The 24,660-nt window shown below is 40.7% G+C and overlaps 1 protein-coding gene across 1 annotated transcript in view; it reads left to right on the forward strand.

Moving 5' to 3' along the window:
* eys (eyes shut homolog) overlaps nt 1-24,660 on the forward strand; it is a 366,564-nt gene that overhangs the window by 121,694 nt on the left and 220,210 nt on the right. Inside the window, exon 4 of the mRNA XM_050070471.1 lies at nt 22,856-23,751. Coding sequence (XP_049926428.1) covers nt 23,007-23,751 — 745 coding nt within the window. The 5' untranslated portion in view covers nt 22,856-23,006. The remainder of the gene's footprint in view (nt 1-22,855; nt 23,752-24,660) is intronic.

Here is a 24,660-nt window from a genome sequence, read left to right on the forward strand (position 1 = left end):
GTTTGTCAAAAAGTCATTTACAGACAAAGAAATGTAAATTATGTTATCCTACACAGTGATATACTGTTTGACAATGGTAAAAACAGAAAACCAAATAGATTTTTTTATTATTATTCATGATAGGGACTTTAAATATGTTGTTTAAAATCATGTTTATGAGCAAAATTCTATGAAGAAAAACCCCTCATGAGGTATCATGGTGATTAAACAAAACACATTATGTTTTTTGAGCTGTTAAAGAGGGTTCAGGCTTCTCAAGGAGTCCAGCCCGAAGTTTCAGCCAGCAGCCAGTTAGCTTTACTTAGCACAAAGAGTAGACACAGGAGGAAACAGCTAGCCTGGCTCAGTCCAAAGGTAATAAAAAGAGCCTACCAGCACCTCTAAAGCTCACTAATTAACACAATATATCTTGTTGGTTTAATATGAACCAAAACTGGAGTGTGAAAAAGGCAAGTTTTGGTTTATCAGGAGCTATGTTCTGGACTATTACTTGGCCATAACCATACACACACGAGAGTGATATCAATCTTCTCATCAAACTCTCAGCAGGAAAGCAAATAAGCATATTTCCCAATGAAGAACTATTCCTATAACAAAAACCCATTGTCATCTGTGTGCTCAGCAATAAATTTAAAGCAGTGGTTCCCAACTGGTCCAGCTATGGGGTCCAGATTTCTCTTTAGTCATTAGTTCAAGGTCCACACATACTTGTGTTTGGCCATGTTGTCGAGCTAGTTTGCTGTCTCTGTCAAGTAGCTGTCCGTTAGTCACTTACTGGCCAAAAATTCACTGTACTTCAAAATAAAGTGTCTTTTACTTGACACATTCGTGAGTCATTTGCTGACCAATCAGAAAGGACCCGCAATCCACTTTTGGACTGCAACCCACCAGTTGGGAACTGCTGATTTAAAGGGCCATCACATTATACTGGACAGGTGCAACAAAACAATGACTGTCGTTCTAAATCACATCAGTTAAGACAGTGAGTCCCAAAGTGGCGTCTGTGTCACTGCTGGGGGGTCTGTGAAGAGTTTTCAGTAATTTATTTAAATTACAATAAAATCTTTTTTCAAAGTTCAACCAAGATTTCAAAGTTCTAGATAAATATAAACAAAAATAAGTTGTACTAAAATTTAAAATATACAAGAGAAATACACAGGAATAAAATAAAAAACATCAAAATTACAGGAGTAAAAAAGGAAGATCAATTATATACACAACACAGTAAGAGGAAAGGTAGAGGTTGTACAAAATGTGCAAAAGTGTGTAAAAATGTGCCGAATAGCCAACATCATTGGTTTACCTACACCACAATGAGTACATAACATGTAATCATGAGCCAGTAATGCATGTTGACGAGTGCAAAGAAAGAAGTAGCGGGCTATAAAGTTTGAAAGTCCACCCAGAAGGCACTTTGGGTGGTGGATGAATCAAACAAACACAGGACTTTCCCCCATGAGACCAGTGTTAAGGACTGTGTGAAACCAAATGACCTTTGAGTCATTTCAAGGTACATCATCATAACAGTTCTTTCCTAAACCAAACCTATGTAACTAAACATTAAGTAGGTACCTTTACATAAAGTATTTAACATGATGATGCCATTTGTGGGGGGTTAATTCACAAGATATTATACAAACCGTTGCATGAGGGCAACAGTTCACTTCACGCTTCTCTTGATGTGTGTGTGTGTGTGTTGTGAAATACTTTTTAAATTAGCCCTTTTCTCTTGATTTGCCTTTGATATTGTGTTACTATTAAGTTACAGTGTTGCAGCTAATCAAACTGATTTCAGTTGCATTGTTTATAGGTATAGGTATGTTGAGATGGTTCAATAATTTTTAATATCTTTCTAATACATTTCTCTTGTGTTGTGTTTTTCCCATAACTAACACTACATAAGTGTAAAACATGGGCTATGTTGAATTATTGTGGTATATTCTCTCTCCAGCGTAGCACAGGAAATCAAAATAGCCGTCATAATAGTGCCACAGTAAAATTTTAGTACTGTCATAACCCATCAAAGAGAAAAAAACATACTTATGGTTTCCAAGAGCGATGACCTCGTCGGTGTCACTGGGTACAAAGATATGCTCTGTCCAACTTGATTCATGTTGCGGCCACTCTGAGCCATGGCTACTCCCCATCCAATTACCATCCCATAATATATCAAGGGAATTACAGCTAGACTGAGCAGAGTCAGAAGTGACTTGAAGACACCTGTGGGTAATGGACAGTAGTGGCGTTTGGTTTGGATCACAGCACAGATGTAATGATTCAGTTGGAGGGAGACCAGGTCGACTGATAACTAGGTCAAAAGGAGGATGTGCTTGATCCTTTTCCCCCGATCCTATGGCTACAACTTGGCTCCAATTATTTTTTTTTTTCCATTTTAATAGAAAGGAAGGACAGAAATTCTATTTCATGGGTTGCAGGGGGAGAAAAAGTGTAATCATCAACTCAAGGCTATCAGAAACCATTCTCTCTGCTAATGGGTTACGTGAATTAATATTCATAAGCGAATCTAAACCCGAATTGGTATATTGGATATGCAGGTCAGGATAAATGTGTCAGGGTCAGGGATAATTTCTTACAGATGGTGTTTAATATATACAGCACTTCAAAGGTGGACTTCATTTGGTTTTCTCCATCTGATGAGAAGCGTTATGGACAAGTTCAGACGTGGAGAAGAGTGATTTCTTGACAGATCTGCAAGAAGTTTCCCGACTAACGCTGCAGATGACTTGTTCAAAAAATGATATCCAATGTTATTTAAGTATCATGGGCTACATTTTCTATATGCAGTTACAGTTTTGACAAGATCTCAGGGTGAAATGTTGAAGATGTAAATGCCACCCCACTGTCTGTCTGAAGCGGAGGGTTTCATCTTCTATAGGAACCATGAGAATAAACTGCCATTTCCATCCGAGTTTTACCATCCAGCTATGAAAGTGACAGACAAAAGGTTTGATGTTCATATAATTCTTGAGACATGAAAATTGACTCGGGAGATGTTATGGTAGAATTTCAATTGTTCAGTTCAAAACTAAGTACCAGGAGCTAATGCTTTCAGTCTGCATAGACTTAAGTAATTCTTTTTAACCTTGATATCTAACAAAAAGCAGCCAATAGAGACTCATTTGGGTCCTTGGTGTTCAGCTTCAGTGAGCTCCCAAGGCTGACCTCAGCTGCATTGCAGTGTATATTGGCCAGGACAACAAAACCACAAACTGTTCTTGAGTTCAGATCTCCCACCTCTCCAATTTCACTTTTAAAGATGGCGAAATGGTGGGTTGCATTTGAACTACTACACAGCTGTATAAATAATCTCCTCAGAGCATCACTTACTGCACTATTTCACTCAGTGAAGATGAATACGCAATGTTGGTTCAGCCAACAGCCAAAAAAAAAATCCCATGACAACAGCGTGGAGGCTGTCATGAATGACTACATATTTTATAATATTTTGGCAGCTGAAAACTCCAGACTTACTTGTGTGAGTGCAATGCAGAAGGAAATGTGGCAAAACAAGGGCACAAAGCTGAGAGAATAGCCCCTACAGCAACATAGGGTAGAGCTACTGTAAATTCAGTCCCAGAGCTGCATGGTTTGGGGTTACGGGTGACTGCTGGCATGCTTCTTTTGTTGCATTGAATTCCATTAAAGAAAGTGTTTCTGCTCAACACTAAAGCTGATGCCAAAACAAAACAAAAATTAACAGAAGCCGAGGCCAAAAATAAGTTGTGATTGGAACTGGAGGTAGAAATGGCTAATAAGCAATTGTAAGGGATGTATTTCTTAATTATTTTGCCTAATTAAAGCCCTGAAAACATCTCATCAAAATTTAATTTAATTGGAAAGCGAGCAGCTAATGGTATAGCTAGATAACAGGAGTTAACCACAGAAGGGAGTAAAGCAATAGGCCTATTTTCCCTCCTACATTTATTACAAATTACTATGCCGCCATTGCCCATCTTGTTATTATCATTTTAGATTAAAAAAAAAAAAAAAAAAGATTTGACTTTATATTATTATTAATGCAGCACACTCTGAGTTCTTTCTGGATGGCTCTTATGAGATAAGACACTGTGTCAAGGAAACTAGGATACAGTATCTTTTCTCTGTGTGTGTCATGAAGCTTGGATCCAAATGATCTGGTGGATGAAGCCATGGAGAGACTTTGAGGATGCAGCCAGAAAGCACACCAGTATAGACAGGTAGTGACATTTTTACTTCACTGATTTTCCCAGCATGGACTTTCATGTGAGTGCAGAGCTCAGTAACTGATATGTCTGGTGCTTCTGTGATGATTTATGTTTTGCCGGCTTTGAGGATTTCACATAGCTCTCTTAGGACACTACAAAGTTTGATGCTTGTAATATGATGCCTCTGACTCTGTAGCCTCCCTCAAACTAGCGTGAAATCCATCAGCCGGCTTGCTGAATAAAGTTTGTGAAAACAAGTTTTTGCTGAAGTGGTTGAGAATATTACACATCGTAGTCTATTTATGGTCGCAGTCTCTAACTATATCTCCCCCTATCCTATTGTGGAATTTAAGATAACCCGAGTTCCTTTTTTTAAAGCAGCTCCTGCCTTAAAGCTGCTTTATATTTCTGGTCTCAAACACATAAACAACTAAAAAAAAAATCATCTCAGTAGCTGTGAATTTGAGAAAGTTGTTGTCTATCTATAAATATTCTGCATTCAGTATAAGGAAATATATTCAATTTAAACGCTGAGTGGATTGAATGAACCCTGATATGTCATGTCAGTCTCTGTTGTAATGCAGAGCGATGGCAGCAACAGAATTTTGATAATGTTGTCATGGAAACACGCTGGAGAGAATAAGTAGAAAGTATGAGCTCTTCCTGGTGGAAATGTACTGTGTTGGCATGCCAAAAATGCACAATGTGAAATGTACAAATCTGGGGGAAATAAATGTGTTGTTTTTTTAAAAAAATACATGAGGTGCAGGTACACGGTGTCGCTCTCTGGCAGACTTTTAGGACTGACTAAACTTCTGGAGTCATGCAGAACTCAGCTTTGTATAAATGCTGTAACCCTCCAGTGTGCGCTTACCAGGACCATATGTGACATTTGCTCTTTATTCCCAGCGCTCACTCGCAATTTTTACTAGCTCTGAGTAGATTGACCTCTGAGCATTGATTTTATTGTCACTTTCCCAGAGCTATTTTCAGAGCTGTGACTTGTTGGAAGAATATTCCTCTGTGTTTCAACAGTCCATCTTGATTATGCTGCATTCAATAAAGTATAAAGTTAGATTGGAATATTATTTTTCATCACAGTGCTGGCTGATTCTTTTCATTTTACTGACTTCAAACTTAGTAGTAGAATTGTGTTTTCCAAATTAAATGTTGTGACTATTTTAGCTGAGAAAAATCAGAGTAGCATCAGCACTGAAAGAGTTCTTTGTTGTTGTGTTGTGAACTTTAAAATAGCTTCTCGACATGATGTGTTAAATTGCGAACAAGGTTCTGAGCTTGTTCTGTTGTTGCTTTGTGTTGCTCAAAGATCATTATCTAAATGAAACACTACAATGAGGACAATACAAGAGCTATTTTACTTTAAAACATGGTAATATATTTCACAAGACTTTTACAGTGCAAACTCTCAGTAATCTGTATGAACAACAGATTTAAATCTGGAGTTGTATTCATTATATGACTTTAAACCAGCTTCACACTAACTATTTCAGACTGTAATGCTTACGAAACCACTCTCTGTGTTTTGTCCCTTAACTTGCCTCATAAACATTTCAGAGAACCTGAAATCACACTAATATGTGACACAGCAGGTACTTGATGGCACTGTTAAAACAGAATATCATTGCTTAAGGCAAGGTGACAGGGATAATAATCTGCCATCCTTTATGTTTAATATTTAAATCCCAGAGGTAAAGAGAGAAAGATGGCGGTGTCCTTGTTTTGTGCGCCCTCCATACTCTATCAACTCGGTCCAGAGTGATCAGTCAAACAGCAAAGCACAATATGCAGTCACAGTTTCCCAACACAACTGCGACTGATTATCGTTAAAAGGATACGGAAATCAAAAATGTGTAAAGGTTACAATACACCGACAACATTTTGATGCTATTTCCATCCTTAGTTGCCAGGATAATGCCATTTGTTTGTACTTGTTCTCATATTTGATGATGTCCACTTTTTCAGCATATGGTGTGCACATTTTGTCTTATTTACCAAACCCAAGTGCCACTTAAGGCAACATTGCCAATCTCTGTGGTATCTGTGATTATATGTGTTTGCTGTGTTGATGTTGAGATTTCCGTAACTGTGTAAACACAGATCCGTTTCCCTCTGTTTGCTGCAATTACTCATTTTGTACATTGTTTTCTTCCTCCAAACCTGAAGGGAATACGTTCTTTGTGAGTCAGTTTGGGAAAGTGCAGGATAATATATTGCATTAGTATGAAATGAGCATACACTTCATACAGTACAACAGCGTTTACCCCAGAGCTCTGCTGTATGCAGTTAAGAGAGCGGGAAAGGTCACATAACTCAGGGGCAGAATAAGCACTGCTACATGTAGATGCTGATTAATCTCTACAACTCTCAGGGAAATGTACGAAATATAATATTTGAATTTCTTATCACCTCAAACATTTCAGTTTGAACGCAGTTACAACATGGCATTTTGCCTCTGAATCAGTTGTTAATGTGTAAATGTTTTCCTGTGGCATTTTAGGAAAGCTTGTCTATATTCAGTATTTTCACATTTGACACAGAAAATGCTCGTTCGTGTTTTTTATATTCGCACTGCTCGTTATAGTTAATAGCTTATTGCTGGAAGGAACATTATGACACATGTCAGTAAATTGAAAAAATGGAGAATTTCACATTTTCAGCTATTAACATTACAAAAAACCCACAATGTCGGTAAAGTGTGTGAACCTCTGAATGTCAAACCTCAGTTTTTCCCCTCCAGTGCCACATTGTTGAGACTGCACACCGCAGCTCCACACACTACATTCTGTTTAGTGAACATACAGCGTGTGCAAGAGTTCATAATTCAGCCAGCAAGATCTTGTGCAACAATCTAATTATATCTATATTCAAGAGGGATCTGAGTATTTCTCAGCGGGCTCCATACAGCTGACTGTGTGTGCATAACTGTGGGCTTGATTAACAAGTTGTTGAGTCAGCACATACTGTAGTAAAGTGCTTCAAGCCCACAGACTTTCTAACCTACAGCAAGGTGCTAAAAAGTACCAGAAATTACTGCTGATCGAATATCGCCGACCCTCGTTCAATTTGCTTGTAAAATTCCACTTAATTGTTTTAAAGTTAATTGTTTCATTCACTTTAGGGCGATTTAGATTCCATAAATTGTGTATTTGATATATGTTGCCTGGCTTTATATGCACTAGATGATATGTAAACCTTTGCAGTCATTAAGTATGTCACTAAAACTGTCACTATGGATTCCTTGGTGTGTTGGGATAATGCACACACTGTAGTTTGGATCAAATAGCACATGAAACTGGGTACCATTTCAATTATGTTTTAACACTTCTGACCAATCAAGTCCTTGTCAGAATCATTACATTTCGTTGGAGTGCAACGCAGTGTTTTTCACTTCTTGTTTAGTGATGAGGTGATAATGCAGAGTGGCTGATGCAGTCACAAAATGGTTCAGTGGTTTCAAATTCGCTACGCTGGTCGTAAATTAATTTTCATTGTTGTAAACTGATCAAATTCAGAAATAGAAATCAGATGTAAAACAAATTCTTCTCACAAGAACTCAAAGTGCGGTACAAAATACCAGCCAGGGACTTGGTACAGTACAAGTAGATATGGAATGATGAGACTAGTTTGCAGGGCTATATAGATAAATGCTTGCTTTTCTCTGTTATACATTCTCATAAAAAGCACTGAAGGTCAATATTTCTACATCTAATGAAGATACCTAAAGCTGCAGGAAATATGGCCAACGCTACAAGCAAAAGGGCAGCTCGTTAATCTAGTCACAGTGGGGAAGCGAACCAAATTTGAGAACTTAAATGTCTTTCACCAGGATAAGCATAGGAGATAGAATATGTCAAATCTTAAGGTCAGGCAGGTGCTTCATACTGATGTATTTTGATAAGAACAGTCATCTTAAAATTGATTCTGGAATTACTCGAAACTGACGACTGGCAAGACTATTATTTGCAGAGCTTATAGGGCGAGAGCTTGTAGAGGGCAGAGTGAGTATAGAGCATGAACCACCGAGGAATCTCGACTTGTAAAAGAGAAAATGAAATGTGTTGAGAGTCCTACTGTGAGCAAACAATCAAGAAAAGTAAGGTGTAACAGGAGTGTGTGACCTTTATGAGAACATCTGTCATCTCGCTCTGTGTTTCTGCTGGGACTTAAAAGTGGGTCAAAGAATCATGTCAGTGTTTTGGACATGTGCTGATACAAATATTTTTTTTTCATTCTTATTGCAGTGATATGACATAAAAAATAAGTTTCTGATGCGATGGAAGACGTCTCTCTGAATAATTTAGCTGATTTTCTTAGGTACGTCTCCTGGACATACAGTGGTAGTGGTCCACTAACAGGCTTGTGAATGGACAGTCTCCAAGTTTGATCCCTGGCCAGCTGGAGGAATCTGGGCTGGCAATGTAAACGGCCGACACTCTCCTCTCCCTCGGCAACAACCGCTGATATTGCCCTGGAGCAAGGCACTTAACCCCTTACTTATACTGTTGCTCAGCAACCGCCAGTACAAGACTGATTGCAGTGCAGCTCCCTGGTGTGAATGTAGCTGTACAGTGAAGGGGATGTAGGTCATTGCAAGAAAAAACATCATGCACAAGCTGTCAAAACATTCCTTGAGCAAAGAAACATTAAATATGATTTGAAAACAATACCAGTATGGTATGACTCTCTGCCAGTGTAGATGGAGGAGAGTGTATCTAGGAAGTGAACTCTGAAAAGATATTGAACTAAATGTGGTTTGAGTCAGACAATTTAAAAGAACAGTTCGACCTTGAGGAGTCTTCACTGGATGCCTCGCAAACCAACCCAAGAAATAGTCCAACACATAACCCCGCTTAAAATGATGAAATGTTGTTTTAACTCCTGGATTTTTCTGCAGATTAAACAAATGATAGACAATTTGCTTGTTATTTTTTGTACAGGCTAGCTGCTGTCCCTCTGTTTCTAATTGTTTTGCAAAGCTAAGATAACTAATTGCTGGTTGTAGCTTCATATCTTCCAGCCCAGTTGCCAGAATAAAATGTTGGCATTGTATGTTTCTGCAAAAGAGGGATATGTTACATTTGTACATTTCATACTCTCATACGTTCGTATGAGTTCCTCATCAGAAGGGGGATGGGATGTTGGATGGCATGACACCTTGGCGAGACAGTTACCAAGCAGCAGACAGCTGTTTAAGACCAACAGATGACAAGTCAGGACATTCATAGTCATGTTTATGGCAACCAAACCAGGTATTTTTAATTTTTTTAATTGAAACATAAAGTTTTAACATATCCGCTACATATAAACGTAGACTGTAAAAATTATGGACTTAGCTACTGTGAAATTATTGATTGGTTTGAAGCCTCAATTTTGGCACGGCTGTTGCCATCTTGGTTTTTTGGGGCCAGAAGTGACCATATTTAGATGAGAGGCTGGTGCTATGGAGGTGTGAGGGGTGGATATGACTGAGAAGCCAAGGAGACTATTGGCAGACTGCCTGTCACTCAGAGCGGCCCATCCTTAATTATGTATAACTTTCAGCCTTAATAAAATGGAAATGGCTGAATTAGAAAAAACTTACATTGACATGAACAGGTAAATTTACCATAGAAGCCAAAACCATTTTTGTACCAGGCTGTGAACATGTTTATTTTTGCTGTAAAATTGGGCATTTGAATATGAGTCTTTATGGGGACTGACTTGCTTCTGCAGCCTGACTCCAGTGGTTATTCAAAAAACTGCAGTTTTTGCCACCTCTATGTTCACTTCATTTTTCAGCCCACATATGACATGCACAACTTCAACATATGAAATGTACAAATGTAACATATCCATAGTTTGCAGAAACGTACAATGCCAACATGAATTCTGACAACTGGTTTGTGTCTTCTCATCTAACATAGTGGCAACCTCCGGAGCTGAAAAATGAAGCCAATGTGGAAGTGCCAAAAACTGCAGTTCATTGTAGGCCACTTCAGGCTGACTCCAGAAGTGAGTCAATCCCCACTGACCCACATGTTAAAATGCCCAACTTTACAGCAGATATAAACATGTTTACAGCCTGGTACAAAAATGGTTTTGGTCCTTTAAGTTAATTTCATGACAACTGTACAGGGGTGAATTTTTTTTATACCTCACCCGTTTGCATTTTACTAAGGCTTAAAGTTACACATAATTAAGACCGGGCTGCCTTGAGTGAAAGGCTGTATGTGAGGAATCAACACACTGTGTGTTCCAATACCCATACTACCATACTATATAGTATGCCAGAAAAAGATTTAGTATGTCTGAATACACAGTATGTCAAATGCAGTATGTCAAAAAATACCAGGATGTTCTACTACATCTGCTCCTATTTTGCAGTATGTTTCTGTCTATTCTGACCCACAATCCTCTGCACAGCCAAAGATGCATCACATCGACTGTCAGAAGCCACAATGATGGGTCAAATTTCAGGGTGTACTGTTATGAGGGAGTACCCAGCTAACATTTGTATGTGGGCCCATGTGGGTAGTATATGGGCTGAAAAATGGGCCCTATATGGACTTTTCCACGGGTTCCATATTGACCCCATATCAGTTGCCCACATGGGTGGGTTTACCCATGATCCCCAGATAAGGTGCACATTTTGGGCCCATCACAGTTGCTACTCAGGTGGCCCATTTTTCAGCTCATTTAGTACCCATAGGGGCCCCACATACAAATGTTGGCTGGGTAATATGTCCCGACTGTGTGCATACTGCATGCAACAGTGCATACTTAGAGTCTATGCATCAATTCCACCTCTTGCTCCTCCTTCCATGGGTGACGTCATTGTGGCGTTTATACAGTTGAACTCTTATCAAGTATGCAAATATATGCATTGCCCCAAATTCCAAACTGTCTCCTTTAATCTAGTTAGACCTTAAAAGATGGACTCCACCAGTATTCAAGTTTCTGAATGGCTGCATTAGTGATAGTATCATCTTAATTTAATGATCAGGCAAAGCAATTGAGCTGCTTGGCAAAGTATTACAGTAATGTGTAGCTATTTATTTGCTAGGTAATGCATGAAATATCCAGCAATTCAGCGAATAGACTCGATTAAATAGTTTTAAAAAAATGTGCTCCCTAATCCAGATCTGCTATGGTCCAATTACAAGACAGTCCAGTCAGTTTAGTTTGTAATTTTTTTTCACCCCACAGGTACCACATAAAATCATTTTTATTCACTCAAAGAGCTTCAGTTGTTTACACAAGATAATGACTCGGCCTGGCTAATGAATATTTAGTTAAGCCTAATTAAATAATCAATCAGGCAGCCTGTATCCCCGCCCTCCGCTGCCCCCGAGGGCCATCTCCTCTGCAGGCGGGCACGCCTTCAGCCCTCAGCGTCTGATCACATTACCTTAGCAACATGTTTCCTCCTGCGTGCTGCTCACACTAGCTCAGCTGTCACATCCCCCAGAGAGAGACACTTCTCAGCTCTCAAAGAAACTCTCCAAATGATGTTACAAGTCGCCGTCCCAGGGCGGACCACCTTTTCAACTTAATGGTGAGCATGCATCCTACCGATGTAACCTTACAGTGTAATTGTCAGTCAGCAGAGACGCGCTCGCGCGGGTGCTGCACGCGGCGGCAGATGGTCCATGTGCATCCTCACTAGTCAGATTACCCGTCCATAGTAAATCCTGGGCCTTGCAGAATGGGGGCAGAGAGACGCGTCGCTTGAGCTTAACGCTAAACTGTGGTTTAGTGCAGACCCTTTTGGCTGCAGGCCTGCCTCAGCTTTTAAATGTGTGTGAAGCAGCGTGCCTGCCAGTCTCTGCCAATTTCACCCTCACTGTAACAGACAGGCCAGGTGGAGGCTGTGATATACAGACTTTACCTGCTCAGGCCATTTGGAAACTGGTCTGCTGCACAGTTTTGACTTCACACAATCTGTGCAGGAACACCAGAGGAAAAAATAGCAAAAGATCACCATAAACTCGCAACAGAATCCGTATACACACACACACACAGATGGAAGGGCCTGAGAGCCTGAATATATGAGGCTGCCTGAGGTGATCGAAAATCAAACACTATGTATTTAGCCTATATGACAGTCTATGATGCTAACAGGCCTCAACACAGAAATGACCTACATGTAGCAAGCCAAACATCTGCCTTCCTTATTTCTACAGTCAGTGTATTCAAATTGTTTGTAGCATCTGTGTTTTGAAAACAGCAAATATATCCAACAAGGCCGCACAATCCATAAAGTTTTAATTTTTTTTTTCAAATATTTAGACATGTTTGATGGCGAGACCTTGCACCTAATATGATTCAAATCTGATCACAGATGTTGAGATATCTTAAATAACAAACAAACATGCAGGCCTGTAAAAACGTCACATCTCTGGCAGAGGTAATCGTCAGAGAATTCAAGGCTCCCCGATACTGTTCTGATTTTATTTTTACTCCATGACATAAACTGATATCTGTCCCATATCGTAGCCTTTACTGATTCTTTTGTGCTTTTGTATCTTTGTATCATCATGTTCAGAGGTTGATCTTGATAAAAAATACTACTCATAAAATGTATATATCACACACACGCTCACACACAGTTGCCAGTACACCTAGTGAAAACTAATACAGTCTAATACAACTAATACCACAGTCCTGCTCTGCAATAAATCCCGCTTCATGATTTTTATAATATACAGTTTACTTTGAAGCACTTTAACAGAGGCAACAATTCAACTGTATAATTATATTGGAGGATGTAGTTTGTGGTGTTGTGTGAAACTGTATTTAGCATTTAGCCCTGCCTCACTGATTGAAATGGGGCGGTCATAATGAAAGTAACACGTGTCTGTACAATGCAATTCAAAGCTGGATCGGCAGCACTCGAAATGAGTTTAAACAGAAACTGATTATTATAATCAGGCGGTGCAATGTTAGCATCGTTGCCTCACAGCAAGAGCTTTCCTGGTTTGAACTCGGGGTGGGGGAGCCCTTCTGTTTGGAGTTTGCATGTTCTCGCTATGTCAGCGTCGGTTTTCTCTGGGTGCTCCGGCTTCCTCCCACAGTCCAAAGACATGCAGGTTAATTGGTGGCTGCAGATGTGAATGTGAGTGTGAATGGCTGTCTGTCTCTATGGTATGGTGACCTATTCAGGGTGTACCCTACCTCTTACCCATGTCAGCTGGGATAATCGACCCCCAGCAGGATAATCGGTTACGAAATATGAATAAATTATTATTATATCCTTCATAAAACTAGGAATAAGGGTGAGCATCCCTATTGAGCACACCAAATTTGCTTTTCAGACATTTCTAATATGTACTGACTACATTTAAGTGAGAGCACTTTTGTTAAAATGGAAGTCTAACCTTGCATTTGAAGTGTAAATAATTTATACTAATATCTGATGTTTTTATTGTATAATTTGTCAAAATATGTCAAAAGCCTGGCATGGGCTTAATGGATACTTGACATACTTTTTAAGCCCACTGATATTTCATGTAAGCCCACTTCATTATGTTGATTAATGAAAAGATATTTTTAAAAAAATCAACTGTTCTTTTCAAATCTATATTCTCTTAGCTCTTGATAGCCATTTTCATTTTGTCTCCACTCCTATGCTACGGCGTCTGAATGACATTTAAAATAGGTGTGACCAGGCTTTTTGCTTTGTTATCAAAGCAGAGAAAGCTGAACTTACAAGATATCTTTTTTTGAATATAGCCAGAAAAGTTTTATCAAACAAAACCAAAACTATGGCGGAAATTACTCTTTAGTATTTCATCTTTCAATATGTGTTGTCATTTTGTCTCCATCTCTACCCTGTGGTGTGCTGCTGGCATTCAAAATTGGACAAAAATTCTGGTCCAGCCAGCTGGTTGAAAGTGCAGATGTTTTTACGAAGGCTTCTGAAGACTGACTGACTCAAATATCAGAGGCAAAGAAGTGCAAAAATAAATCTTAACAAAAAAGGGACTGATTATTTCCGAATAAGTGCACTCAAGCTTTCCAGGAGAAGGTGTAGGGGGGTTTGGTGTGGGAGTGTTTGCCTGATTGAAGTGAGCTGAACTGTTTTAACACCTGTTAACACAGAGAAGCAGCTTGCTTAGTGTTGGTGAGGGTGAAAAAAAAAAATAAAACATTGAATGAAACTTTTAATTCATACATTGATCCACCCACTTCAGTGTGAAAATCATATAGCAATGTTCTGGCTTGCAGATGTACCACATACTAACCCACCACTGGATCATGATCATGCGACTGTGCTGCATCACAGACCTGCAGTATTTCCTTTATGCGGGGCTGTGTGTGGCTGAAATAGTACATACCGCAATTCCCCTAAGAACTGCACAAGTGTTACAAACAAACAAAGACGCACAACCTTGCTTTATTGAGGTTCTCCTCCAGAGCACCAAATAAACAGGAAGCACTGCGGTCTATACTACAGGGGGGCTGGTGACTGATGAAGGTATTGCCTCAAACAAAAATGAGCAATTCATAGAGGTGAAGTCACGCTGGTGAAGCTGTGCTGCTGCTGGCTCTGGCCTAATTTAACCCATGGTTATAACTTCTTTGAGGAATTACGGGCTTGGAAACATCCTGCAGTAGCAGTTTGAAATGCTCCTTGGGTTTATAGAGAAAAACAAAAGAACAAAAATATGTATATTTGTGTATGTTAAGGTGTGCATGTGAACTGTCCCATGCTCTAGTAACCTTTTTGAGATATAATTCGAACTGGTATATTTTATTTTGCTATTAACCAGTAAATTGGTGTTCACAAAGTGGTCCTGAAATTTGAAAATAAATTGTATTTTCATTGGCTTCAATTACTGAGCATTTAGAGTGAGAAAATTGATGTGCGGTTGGTGTTCAGGGTTACAGGGCCCGGGTGCTCATCAGTGTTATAACTGATTAGTGGCGATGCAGATAGCTGCCCAGGGAGCATGAGTGATCAGTCCGGCGGCGGCTGCGGCCAGCAGCTTGCTCGTGCTTGGCTTATCAGTCCTCCAGTGGCTCCGCACCGACATCAGTGTCTCAGTGCTGTTGCAGTGGCGTCCTGCTGGTGACAGAAGTCGGAAAAAATAAGCAGATTTTCATAGTTTTGAAGCCTAGCTGCAGGATTTCAGAGTTATTATGTCTCACATGATGCAGTAATGATAATGTTTCAGGTCCATCATTACAAATCAAGTGGTTTTGATTTGTAGATGTGTTTAGAAATACGCCAACACATTCAAACGATGATGGCTGTTGACCGCTTTCTGCTCTAACCTACTCTGAAATGGGACATCATCTACCAAATCCATCACCACAGTGTTGTCAGAAATAGACTGTTTAACAGTGAGTGGACAGAGAAATGAGTTCTGTGCCAGTTGATTTAAAGTCCGTGTGTTTACTTTGAGACATTCTCAGGTGAAATAACTTTCCAAAGTATTGTTTTCTTTGTCACAGAGAAAGCACCGGGTTAATAGAATGAATTGGCATGCCGGTGACAAACAATGCTTCTGCTCTACCAATTTATAGGTGAGATTATAAAAAAGACCATGGACTCTGTGATGGCAGCCTCACAGTTTGTCTGCCTCACTCATCTGTAGTGATAACTGGAGAGATATTTGCTTTCACCCTCTGATTTAATAATTTCAGCAGCTTTATTGAGGCTGCAGCTTTCAGGCTTACAAGTCAAATTGATATTTTTATTCGACTTTATTTAACATGCAATGCAAATATAACCCTCTGAGAAGTCGTCCCCTGGCTCCGAGCAGGCAAACAGGAGTGCGCACACGATACAGCACAATAGCAAACACCAACGGCGTTCAGTCACCGCAGCTGTCAGGCTCTGAGAAGTTCTGAATCAAGGAAATCATAATGAGAAATTACCATACACGAGGAGCCTTGCACTATTTATCTCAACAATGTTTGCCTCGACTTACACCTGTGCGTCCTCATTCTTGCATAAGTGCCATTGTACTGTAACTAGCAGTTGCAGCTCACTCACTAGCCAACATCTTCATCACCGTCTGTGCATGGCGCGCACAGCTTAATGAGCCAAACTTTGCTACTTGTGTAGAAAAAAAAAGAAAATGTAATTTTTCTCATTGGATGGCAAGTCATCAAATGTTCTCAGTTGTGGCCTAGTTTATGATCAAACTGTATTCTGTGAAATTTGGTGTGTTAAATGACCTGTGTAGTGCTTATTTTTAATGGAAAATGAGACTACAGGAGAGCAACAAATAATATTGTTGTTATCAATTAATCTGTTGCTTCATGATTTATAGAATTGGTTATTCCATAAAATGTCAGTGATATTCAGCTTACTGTGAAGATTGAGAAAGTGACAGTGAACAAATAGCTTAAGTTTTTGCTAAAAAAAAAAAAAAGTCATAAATCATAATCATAATTACTTTTCTCTCGATCCCCTTAAAGATTAATGGAGCAAGCATTTGTTACATTTTTTTTGTTGTACGACAGACAACATGTGACATGAAGGCCCACCAGTTTGATGTGATAATTTGTTGTGTCCTCTCGGTGTCTCTCTCGGTCATCAGTCAAGCGAGGATTTACACAGCTCCCTTGATCCATTGCCCTCTGCACACCTCCGTGATTGGCATCCTAAAATGTGGGTAGAACTGAGCCGTAATGAAAGCAGGAGGCTCTGCGAGACAATTAGTTGACCCCCCCTCCACATACATGACCTTGCCTCTGACCCGCATGGCCCTTATTACTTGAACCACTCCAGTGTGTGGCCCGCAGTTTAATCCCGTCTGATCAATACCTTTTAAGGCGTCTTAATATTCCAGAAAACCCTCTGGTCTGTTTATTTAAGGGAGGCCAACAGTATAGATTGCTTTAATGCTATGAATTAGTATTGAATTTGATTCAGATTAAATGAATTTGAACCAACGCACAGTTAAGAAGGATGAATGTGCTTTAGGCTCCAAATTGCATTCATCATGCAAACTGTGTCGAGTCGAAGCAGCCTCTGAATATCTCACTTGGGATTGTGCTAAAACAAATTGTATCAGAGGTTGTTGTGAGAAATCAGTACTTGGATCAAAAGTATTGACTAGTATATAAACTATAGGTTTCACATGCTTGTTGCGTCCTTGCTGCGTATCAGTGGAAATTGGGGACAAAAAGACAAAAATGGCAGTATTTCCTCCTGGCCACAGTGTTTCCTGTAGCATCGATCTATTACTCATGCTGCTCGTTGGCGTTGCCAGTTTGCTGTGACATGCGTGGTGATATAGGATGGTCTTTTTTTATCTCAGCTGTCTCTCTGCTCGGACTTTGGATTACAGATCTTGGTGAGATGGGATCACTGTCTTGGTGACCAAGGTCTTCTACTAGATTTGGTATATGAAGTGGCAATAAGTGCATTGTATTATTATATTAACTATTATGCTGTGTGTTATTGAACTTTGGCAGCATCTTTCAAAGTCCAACATCTGTCTACCATGCCATGACCTCCTGCCTCAATCATGATAGGCAACTGAGTCAGTCAACACCACTGCCACTACAGTAGTACACATAGCTGCTGAAACTGTTTCAGTAGCCCTTTTTAGATAGGAATTGTGCAAATCTGCAGGAAAGCCCAATCAGTCTTTTTTCAGCATTGGCAGGATAAAAACAAAATCAGGGAGTGCGGCAAAATGGCGCCTACCTACTTTTGTTTATACGGAATGCGCCTTTTTCAGGGCAATGGGGGGCGTGAGCAAGTAACAAGACGTGTGGCTCAGCGTGTGATGTAAACAGTGACGTGGGAGGGAAGCCGCGGCTAGTCAGGCGGCGCTAGTCAGGCGGTGATTCTCTGGCAAATTGGCCCGTTCTTCACCGTCCCCGTCATCTGACGGTTAATGGCCTCTTCGTTTGCAAGGAGGGTGCGCAATTTCTCGTCTCCCCATTTGCTCATCTTTACAGTGTCTGTCAGATTTGCATTTCCCTCTTGCTACTAGCTGCTCACTAATTCCTAATCAGCTGTTTCCTGTTTATCCACCGCCAGTGGCTCGCACGTGCGGCGTCATCAACAGCTCCTCCCACAAGTCATCAACAGCCCCTCCCGTAGCGGAAGGCCGCCTCGGTCTGTTTAAACTAAAAGGATTCTGGCAATATGACTACCCTACGAGGCGGAAAATTGGGCGCCTCGGATCAACTCGGCATTCTGCCTCTGTGTGTATAATATCCTGCTCTGTAGCACTTTGAGATTGCTAAAATGTAAAGTGCAATACAAATTAAATTTATTATTATTATTAGTATTATTATTATTATTAAATGCTTGCAGCTTGCCGGCAAAACGGCCCAACATTTGTGGAAAATCTGGCAGTGTAAAAGGGGCTAGTGTTTTTGGCCATTTTAGAATCTCGTTTTGGATCTTTTCATTTATTCAGTAGTTTTAGATTCGTATAATTTATTTTTGATTGAACTGAATTTAGGTTGTCTTAAGCTGCTGCTTCAAGGTGTTATCTTATGTATTTTGATATGTACAGAGAGTGTTAGTATATTTTTTTAATGTACGGTACTGTTGTGTTATGTTCAACATCTACATTACAAGTAAACAAGCTAACAAGGCTACTGAAACCCAAAAGAGCACTGTGTAGAGCTGTAGGGACAATTGTCTTAGTCACTACAAGGGACTCATTTCACATTAGACACATATGATATAGCCATTTGTTCTGTGTTAACATAAAAATGTTGATTAGAGCAGCTTCAAATAAATGCTGAATCTTAAATAGATGCATAAACTGCTAGTGCTATTTATTCCTCCACTGTTCCTAAGACTGAATATCTTGGAAAAACTACACACACAAACCATTTTCACATTTTTCCTCTTTGTTTGAAATTGAATTTAATTTTTTTTCTTAAAAAAACAGGTATCAGCTTCCCGATTTGTTCAGTGAAACACAATAGCCAACCTCATCTCATGTAAATGAGGTCTTCTGGGTGCCCACACAGTCCTCGTGACAATACTTGCAATCTCATTCACTCTATCACTCCCCCTTTTATTGATATTGGTGTTCCATATTCAGCGTTTTATTACTTATCACCATGCAGTTATTCATATCAGCCCTTGTGAGCTGATCAAGGAGCAGAGTTTTTCTCTTGCAGGGAGGCTTCTCTACTTTGTTGTTTTATCTCGTGCGGCACGGATGAAAAGGGCCTGAGGGAAAAAGACAATGCTGTCTGCTTTAACTCATCTCTCTGCGTGACACTGAGGTATCAGGCACCGGCAGGGAAGAGAGAATATTTTATCTGACATTGTCACTCTCTGTAGAAACCTCAGGGAGACCGAGGCTGCTGTGACACACTTGGTGGTCAGCAGCACTGCATATGATTATGACAGCTCTGCTAGACTCGCTGAAGCCACAAGTCTACGTGTTACAATGAAACAAAGTGCTCATGATAGCAGTGTGGTTGTGTTTTTCACAGACGGTGTCCTCAGGGGCTGAAAAATTAAGCCAAAGTGGAAGTGCCAAAACCTGCAGTTCCTCGTATGGCCACTTGAGGCTGGCTCCAGAAGCGAGTCAGGCCCCATAGACCTCCATTTTAAAAAGCCTTGTACAAAAACGGTTTTGATTTCCATAGCTTATTTCATGACAACTGTATGGGGGGTTCATTTTATATGCATTTTATCAAGGCTTAAATTTATGGATGATAAAAGGTGTGGCTGCTTTGAGTGACAGGCTGTCAGCAAGGTGTCACCACAGTCTATAACCCCCTTTTCCTTTGGACAAACCCCCCCACAAATTTCTGGCTTTTGTCTTTAGTGGGAAAGGTTACAATTGGCATTCATTCCCAGGACAAATGACTCTGCAGTAATCACAGGTATTTGTCAGCTCTAGCTCCAACTGGCAGTGATAGAAACATGCTAATTTTTGCCCCTTTTCCAGCGTGAGCGGCAGTAACTTCTGCAACTGTTTGTCATCTCAGCCACTAGCTCCGTCTACCTCTATCCCAGCAGCACTAGTCAGCACTGAATAGTGCTGCTAAGAACAGTGTCTGCAGGTCCTTAAAAAGTCTTAAATTGTCTTAAATGTAATTCAATGAGTCTGAGATATTTTAGGTCACATTACCGCAAAAATGTCTCCAGGTTGACAGATCCAATGACGGTTTAAAACTGTTTAAAAAGGTCTCAATAAGTCTTAAAGGAGCAATAAGCGAAATTCATCATTTCTAGATTGAAGGAATTAAAAAATTGCTATGTGAAGAACTAGAGGTGTAATTTCATTTGGAGTATAGCATGACCTCACACACCCTCTCTCTGTGTTGATCTCCAGCCCCTTGTTTACAAGCCGGTCCGGCTGCGCGTTCATGTACGTTCATATGAACCGTTAGGCACATGTCGCTATGTCGATCCAATTAAATTTAATGTTACAATCGTAGCATGGGTTAATGTCCGGAGCTTGAGTTATTAGTAGCTCTGTCCCAGCAATGGGTCAGGCGTTACGGTTGTGTTAGGTGAGTAGCCCGGCAGCCCAGCTAACATTTGCAATTAGCATTGTAAAATGTAGCCCGGCGGGCAGCCTGGCGGCTGTGTTTAGCTATTCCCCTGCCTACTTCAATGATGATGGTAGCTGTAATAAATGCAATATATTTGCTGAAATGGAGGCGAGGCTCAGTGACTAGAAGAGCTGGTAGAAGCGCTCCATAGCTGCAAGCTACTCCAGTAGCCGTAGTAGCTCTAGTGCTAACTCTGGGAACTAACGCTGACATTCCTCCCTTCTCCGTGAGCCCGTCAGGCTCACAGGCTCACGGAGAAGAGTTGGAACGTTAGCATGGCAGCCGACTAGTGCTAACGCTAACGTCCCCATGCTTCTCGGCTCTGACTCACTGCGCCTGGCGGATAAGCGTGGGGACGTTAGCACTAATGGGCTGCCATGCTAACATTCCAACTCTTCTCCGTGAGACCGTTCCAACTCTTCTCCGTGAGACCGTGAGCCCGGCTCCCGGCTCAGTTGGAGTTGGAGCGTTAGCGTAGCAGCCGAGTAGTGCTAGCGCTAACAGGAAAGCAGGGAAATAGCTAAACACAGCAGAGACCAAGAGTGAGTGAAAGACATTGCTAACTGCTAAACTAAGCTGGCTGTTTAGGTTTCATTTCCTCGCCCCTGTGGCGAGTGAATCTGCCTGCAGTGAAAGCGGGGGCTAACTGGTGCTTCCTCCTCATGCTCCACTTCACTCAGCTGCTAACACAGCCAGTTAGCCTCCGCTAGCTTCCCAGCTAGCGGCTCTCTGTTTGGATCCAACCGGAGCACCGAGCCCTGGTTTGTTATTCAGGTTAATGTGGGAAGAAGCAGCGGGTATATCGGGCAGCTGAGTGAAGCTGAGTGAAGCGGAGCCTGCGGAAGAAATACCGGGACCGTCTGGATGTGATAGTCCGTGGAGGTGCTGTGGTACTCGCCGGCACAGACGAGGCGAGTGGCACACTTTGTTTTGCTCTACAGGCAGTGCACAACAGCAAACCTAGCGGTGAAACGATTTCGCTTATTGCTCCTTTAAATTTAACTTGGTTTTATCTGTAGACACCGTGGTTAAGATCCTGCAGTTTCTAACTTTAATATAATACCCTAGAAAATATTGATATTCTATTCCTATCTTTTTTGATATCACTGGGAAAAATTGACATAGGGGGCATAACATTGACATTTTAATGAAAAGAACAAGGCTACAACAAAACAACAGCACATTTTGGTTCCTTGGTTAGTTGCAGAGAACAGCAGAATGGCTACAATAAACAATAAGAGAGAGTGAGAAAACGCAGCTGGTACCAGATAAATAAGTAATAAAACCATTTTAGAATATTCATTTTTAGAGTATGTATTTTGATATTTATTGATAAATCACTATTTTTGACAACACTAGCGTCAAGTTTGAAAGAGAGACTGAATTAGTAGCAGATAGAAAAAAGAATTAATCACCGTAACATTTTCATCGACCCCCATGCTGCTTTCTGTTGTTTACTAATGCTGTTTCCTGGCGTGATTGTGACATAATGACACAATGGAAAAAAATCAAAAATGCATTCTCTTCTACTGGCAATGGGCTCATATACAAGGGTATTTGAGTCTGATCCACCCCTCGCTCCTCCATAGCTCTACCCTCTCATCCAAATATGATTACTTCTGACTCCATAATTACCTCCGCCAAGGAGGTTATGTTTTTCACCGGCGTTGGTCTGTTTGTCTGTCTGTTTGTTTGTCTGCAAAATAACTCAAAAAGTTCTGAACGGATTTTGATGAAATTGTTTGTCTGCAAAATAACTCAAAAAGTTCTGAACGGATTTTGATGAAATTCAGGAAAGGTTGATAATGGGACAAGGAACAGATGATAAAATTTTGGTGGTGATCGGTTGAAGCGAAGTGGATAAAATAATAAAATGGCGGGAAATCCGAGCTGCTTGGCAGAGGTCTGCGCTCTCCGAGTGCTTTTCTAGTTCAAGATGGTGACAGCCAAAATGCCAGACTCGAGGCTTTGAAATGGGAGTCCACAAACCAATGGGTGATATAACGGTGGCTACATCCATTATTTTTATACAGTCTTTGGGTTTCCATTAAGTTGAGCTGTAGAAACACAATATTTTAGAAAGTATTTTAAGTTTTGTAGAAGTCAAATCCCTTTCACAAATCATTAATCACAATCTTTGTTTCCCTCAGGTTACAACTTTTGTGTTGACTGGATTCTTGGAGGGCAAGGAGCAGCATCTCATGAAGCACAATCACATTAGCCTCATCCATTCTCCAGATGACACAAGTTGAGTGTAAAAGTCCCAGATTGATTTGTATTAAATAGTAGGAGAGTGGAAACATGGGGGCATCCTTGTTTCACTTTATTGCCGTCTTCTTGGCCGCCCACACCATCTGCTGCCAAACAGTTTGCAACAGACAAGCTTCACTTGAATGGCACCCGAAACAACGCACAATCCAAATGAATTGGACTCTTGTAGAAAACCTCTGTAGGGGTTTTTCTGAGTGTTGGGATTCTCACGGGGGAGCAGAGTCAACTGGGCACCCTGTCAACTTCCCACAGATATGCCCACTTCAGCTGCAACATGGAGACAAACTGCTGATGTCTGCTGATGAAACGCTGAAGTCATATGGCATCAGACTCCTCAATGTGTCAAAAGACAGCTTTGAGAGCTGTTCCACAAATGGACAGATAAAAGATCAGTTTCTTTTCCCCCACAATATAAATGGAAGCGAGCCAGTTGAGGCCAAGTGGCTCGTCCCGGGTCATCATTACTTCATCGCTCTGCATCAGGGAGACATGCAGCTGTGCAAGCTTGGGTTACGGCTCAATGTGTCTGTTAAAACGCAACTTTGTCAGAGTTCTCCTCTGCTTCGACTTTGTTCGGGGAATGGTATTTGTCAAACAGGCCTCTGGGAAAGTGCATACCACTGTCGATGCCACCATCACTATTCTGGGAGGTTTTGTGAAAAGTCTGATGCTTGTTTGGATAACCCTTGTGAAAACAAAGGAGTCTGTTTGAGCAATGGATCCACAGATCCCAACCACAGAACATATAAATGTCTGTGTCCTCCACATTTTACAGGTAAGGACAAAACCCACTGATCCCAGTTGTTGGGCTCTCTTAGCTTCTTTGTATTAGATCAAAAACATCCAAAAACTCACTACACCTCATTGATAAACCTCTGTTGTACAATGAAATTCCTAAAAGTCCACTGTGCAGGATTTAGTGGCATCGGGCAGTGAGGTTGCAGAACTGAAACATTTCCCATGTGCCAAGTGTGTCGAAGAACTTCGGTGGCCAATGCAAGAACGCGAATGGCCCTATGTAGAGCCAGTGTTTGATTTGTCCGTTCTGCAGACTCCATGGTTGAGGATCTGCTCCGTATGTAGTAGGGGTGGAAATCACCAGTTTCATCCCAATACAATGTCATATCGATTCTTTGGAAAACGATATGTTATTTGCCGATATTACAAAGTCTGCCAATTTTGATTAGATGCGATTCGGGGCAGTCCGTTACAGAAGAAGCAGTATTAGCTTAAGCATGTTTACATTGCATAAATTAGCCTAGCGGCTAGCAGACTTTTTTCCTCAACTCAGTTTTCAACAAATAACATGCAACGTTATTATTTTTCTTACACATCGTTGGTTTAAGTCACTGCGTTTGCTCGGTTGAATTTTAACCTGCATGCATGTTTTTTTCAGCCAAACGTTGTTGCCGTCCAGGCAGGTAATGTTACGTCATGCTATGTCATGTTTCATCTTGTAACGGCATTGTTTACATTCAACATGTGTTCTGTCTGTTGACCTGTATTTTCTCCGAAATCCAAAATATTTCCACCCTGCTGATTTATTCCTGATTAAATAAGGTTATCCTCATCGCCTTTCTTTTGGCTGCTTGCTGTTTGCCTGCCGCTCTTTGACGGTCACACAGACTTTCAGAATAAAAGCGAATCCTAAAAATGACGACATGGATTGATGTTTTCACTTTGT

This window comes from Epinephelus moara, chromosome 19, assembly GCF_006386435.1.
Source record: "Epinephelus moara isolate mb chromosome 19, YSFRI_EMoa_1.0, whole genome shotgun sequence".
Lineage (NCBI taxonomy): Eukaryota > Metazoa > Chordata > Actinopteri > Perciformes > Serranidae > Epinephelus > Epinephelus moara.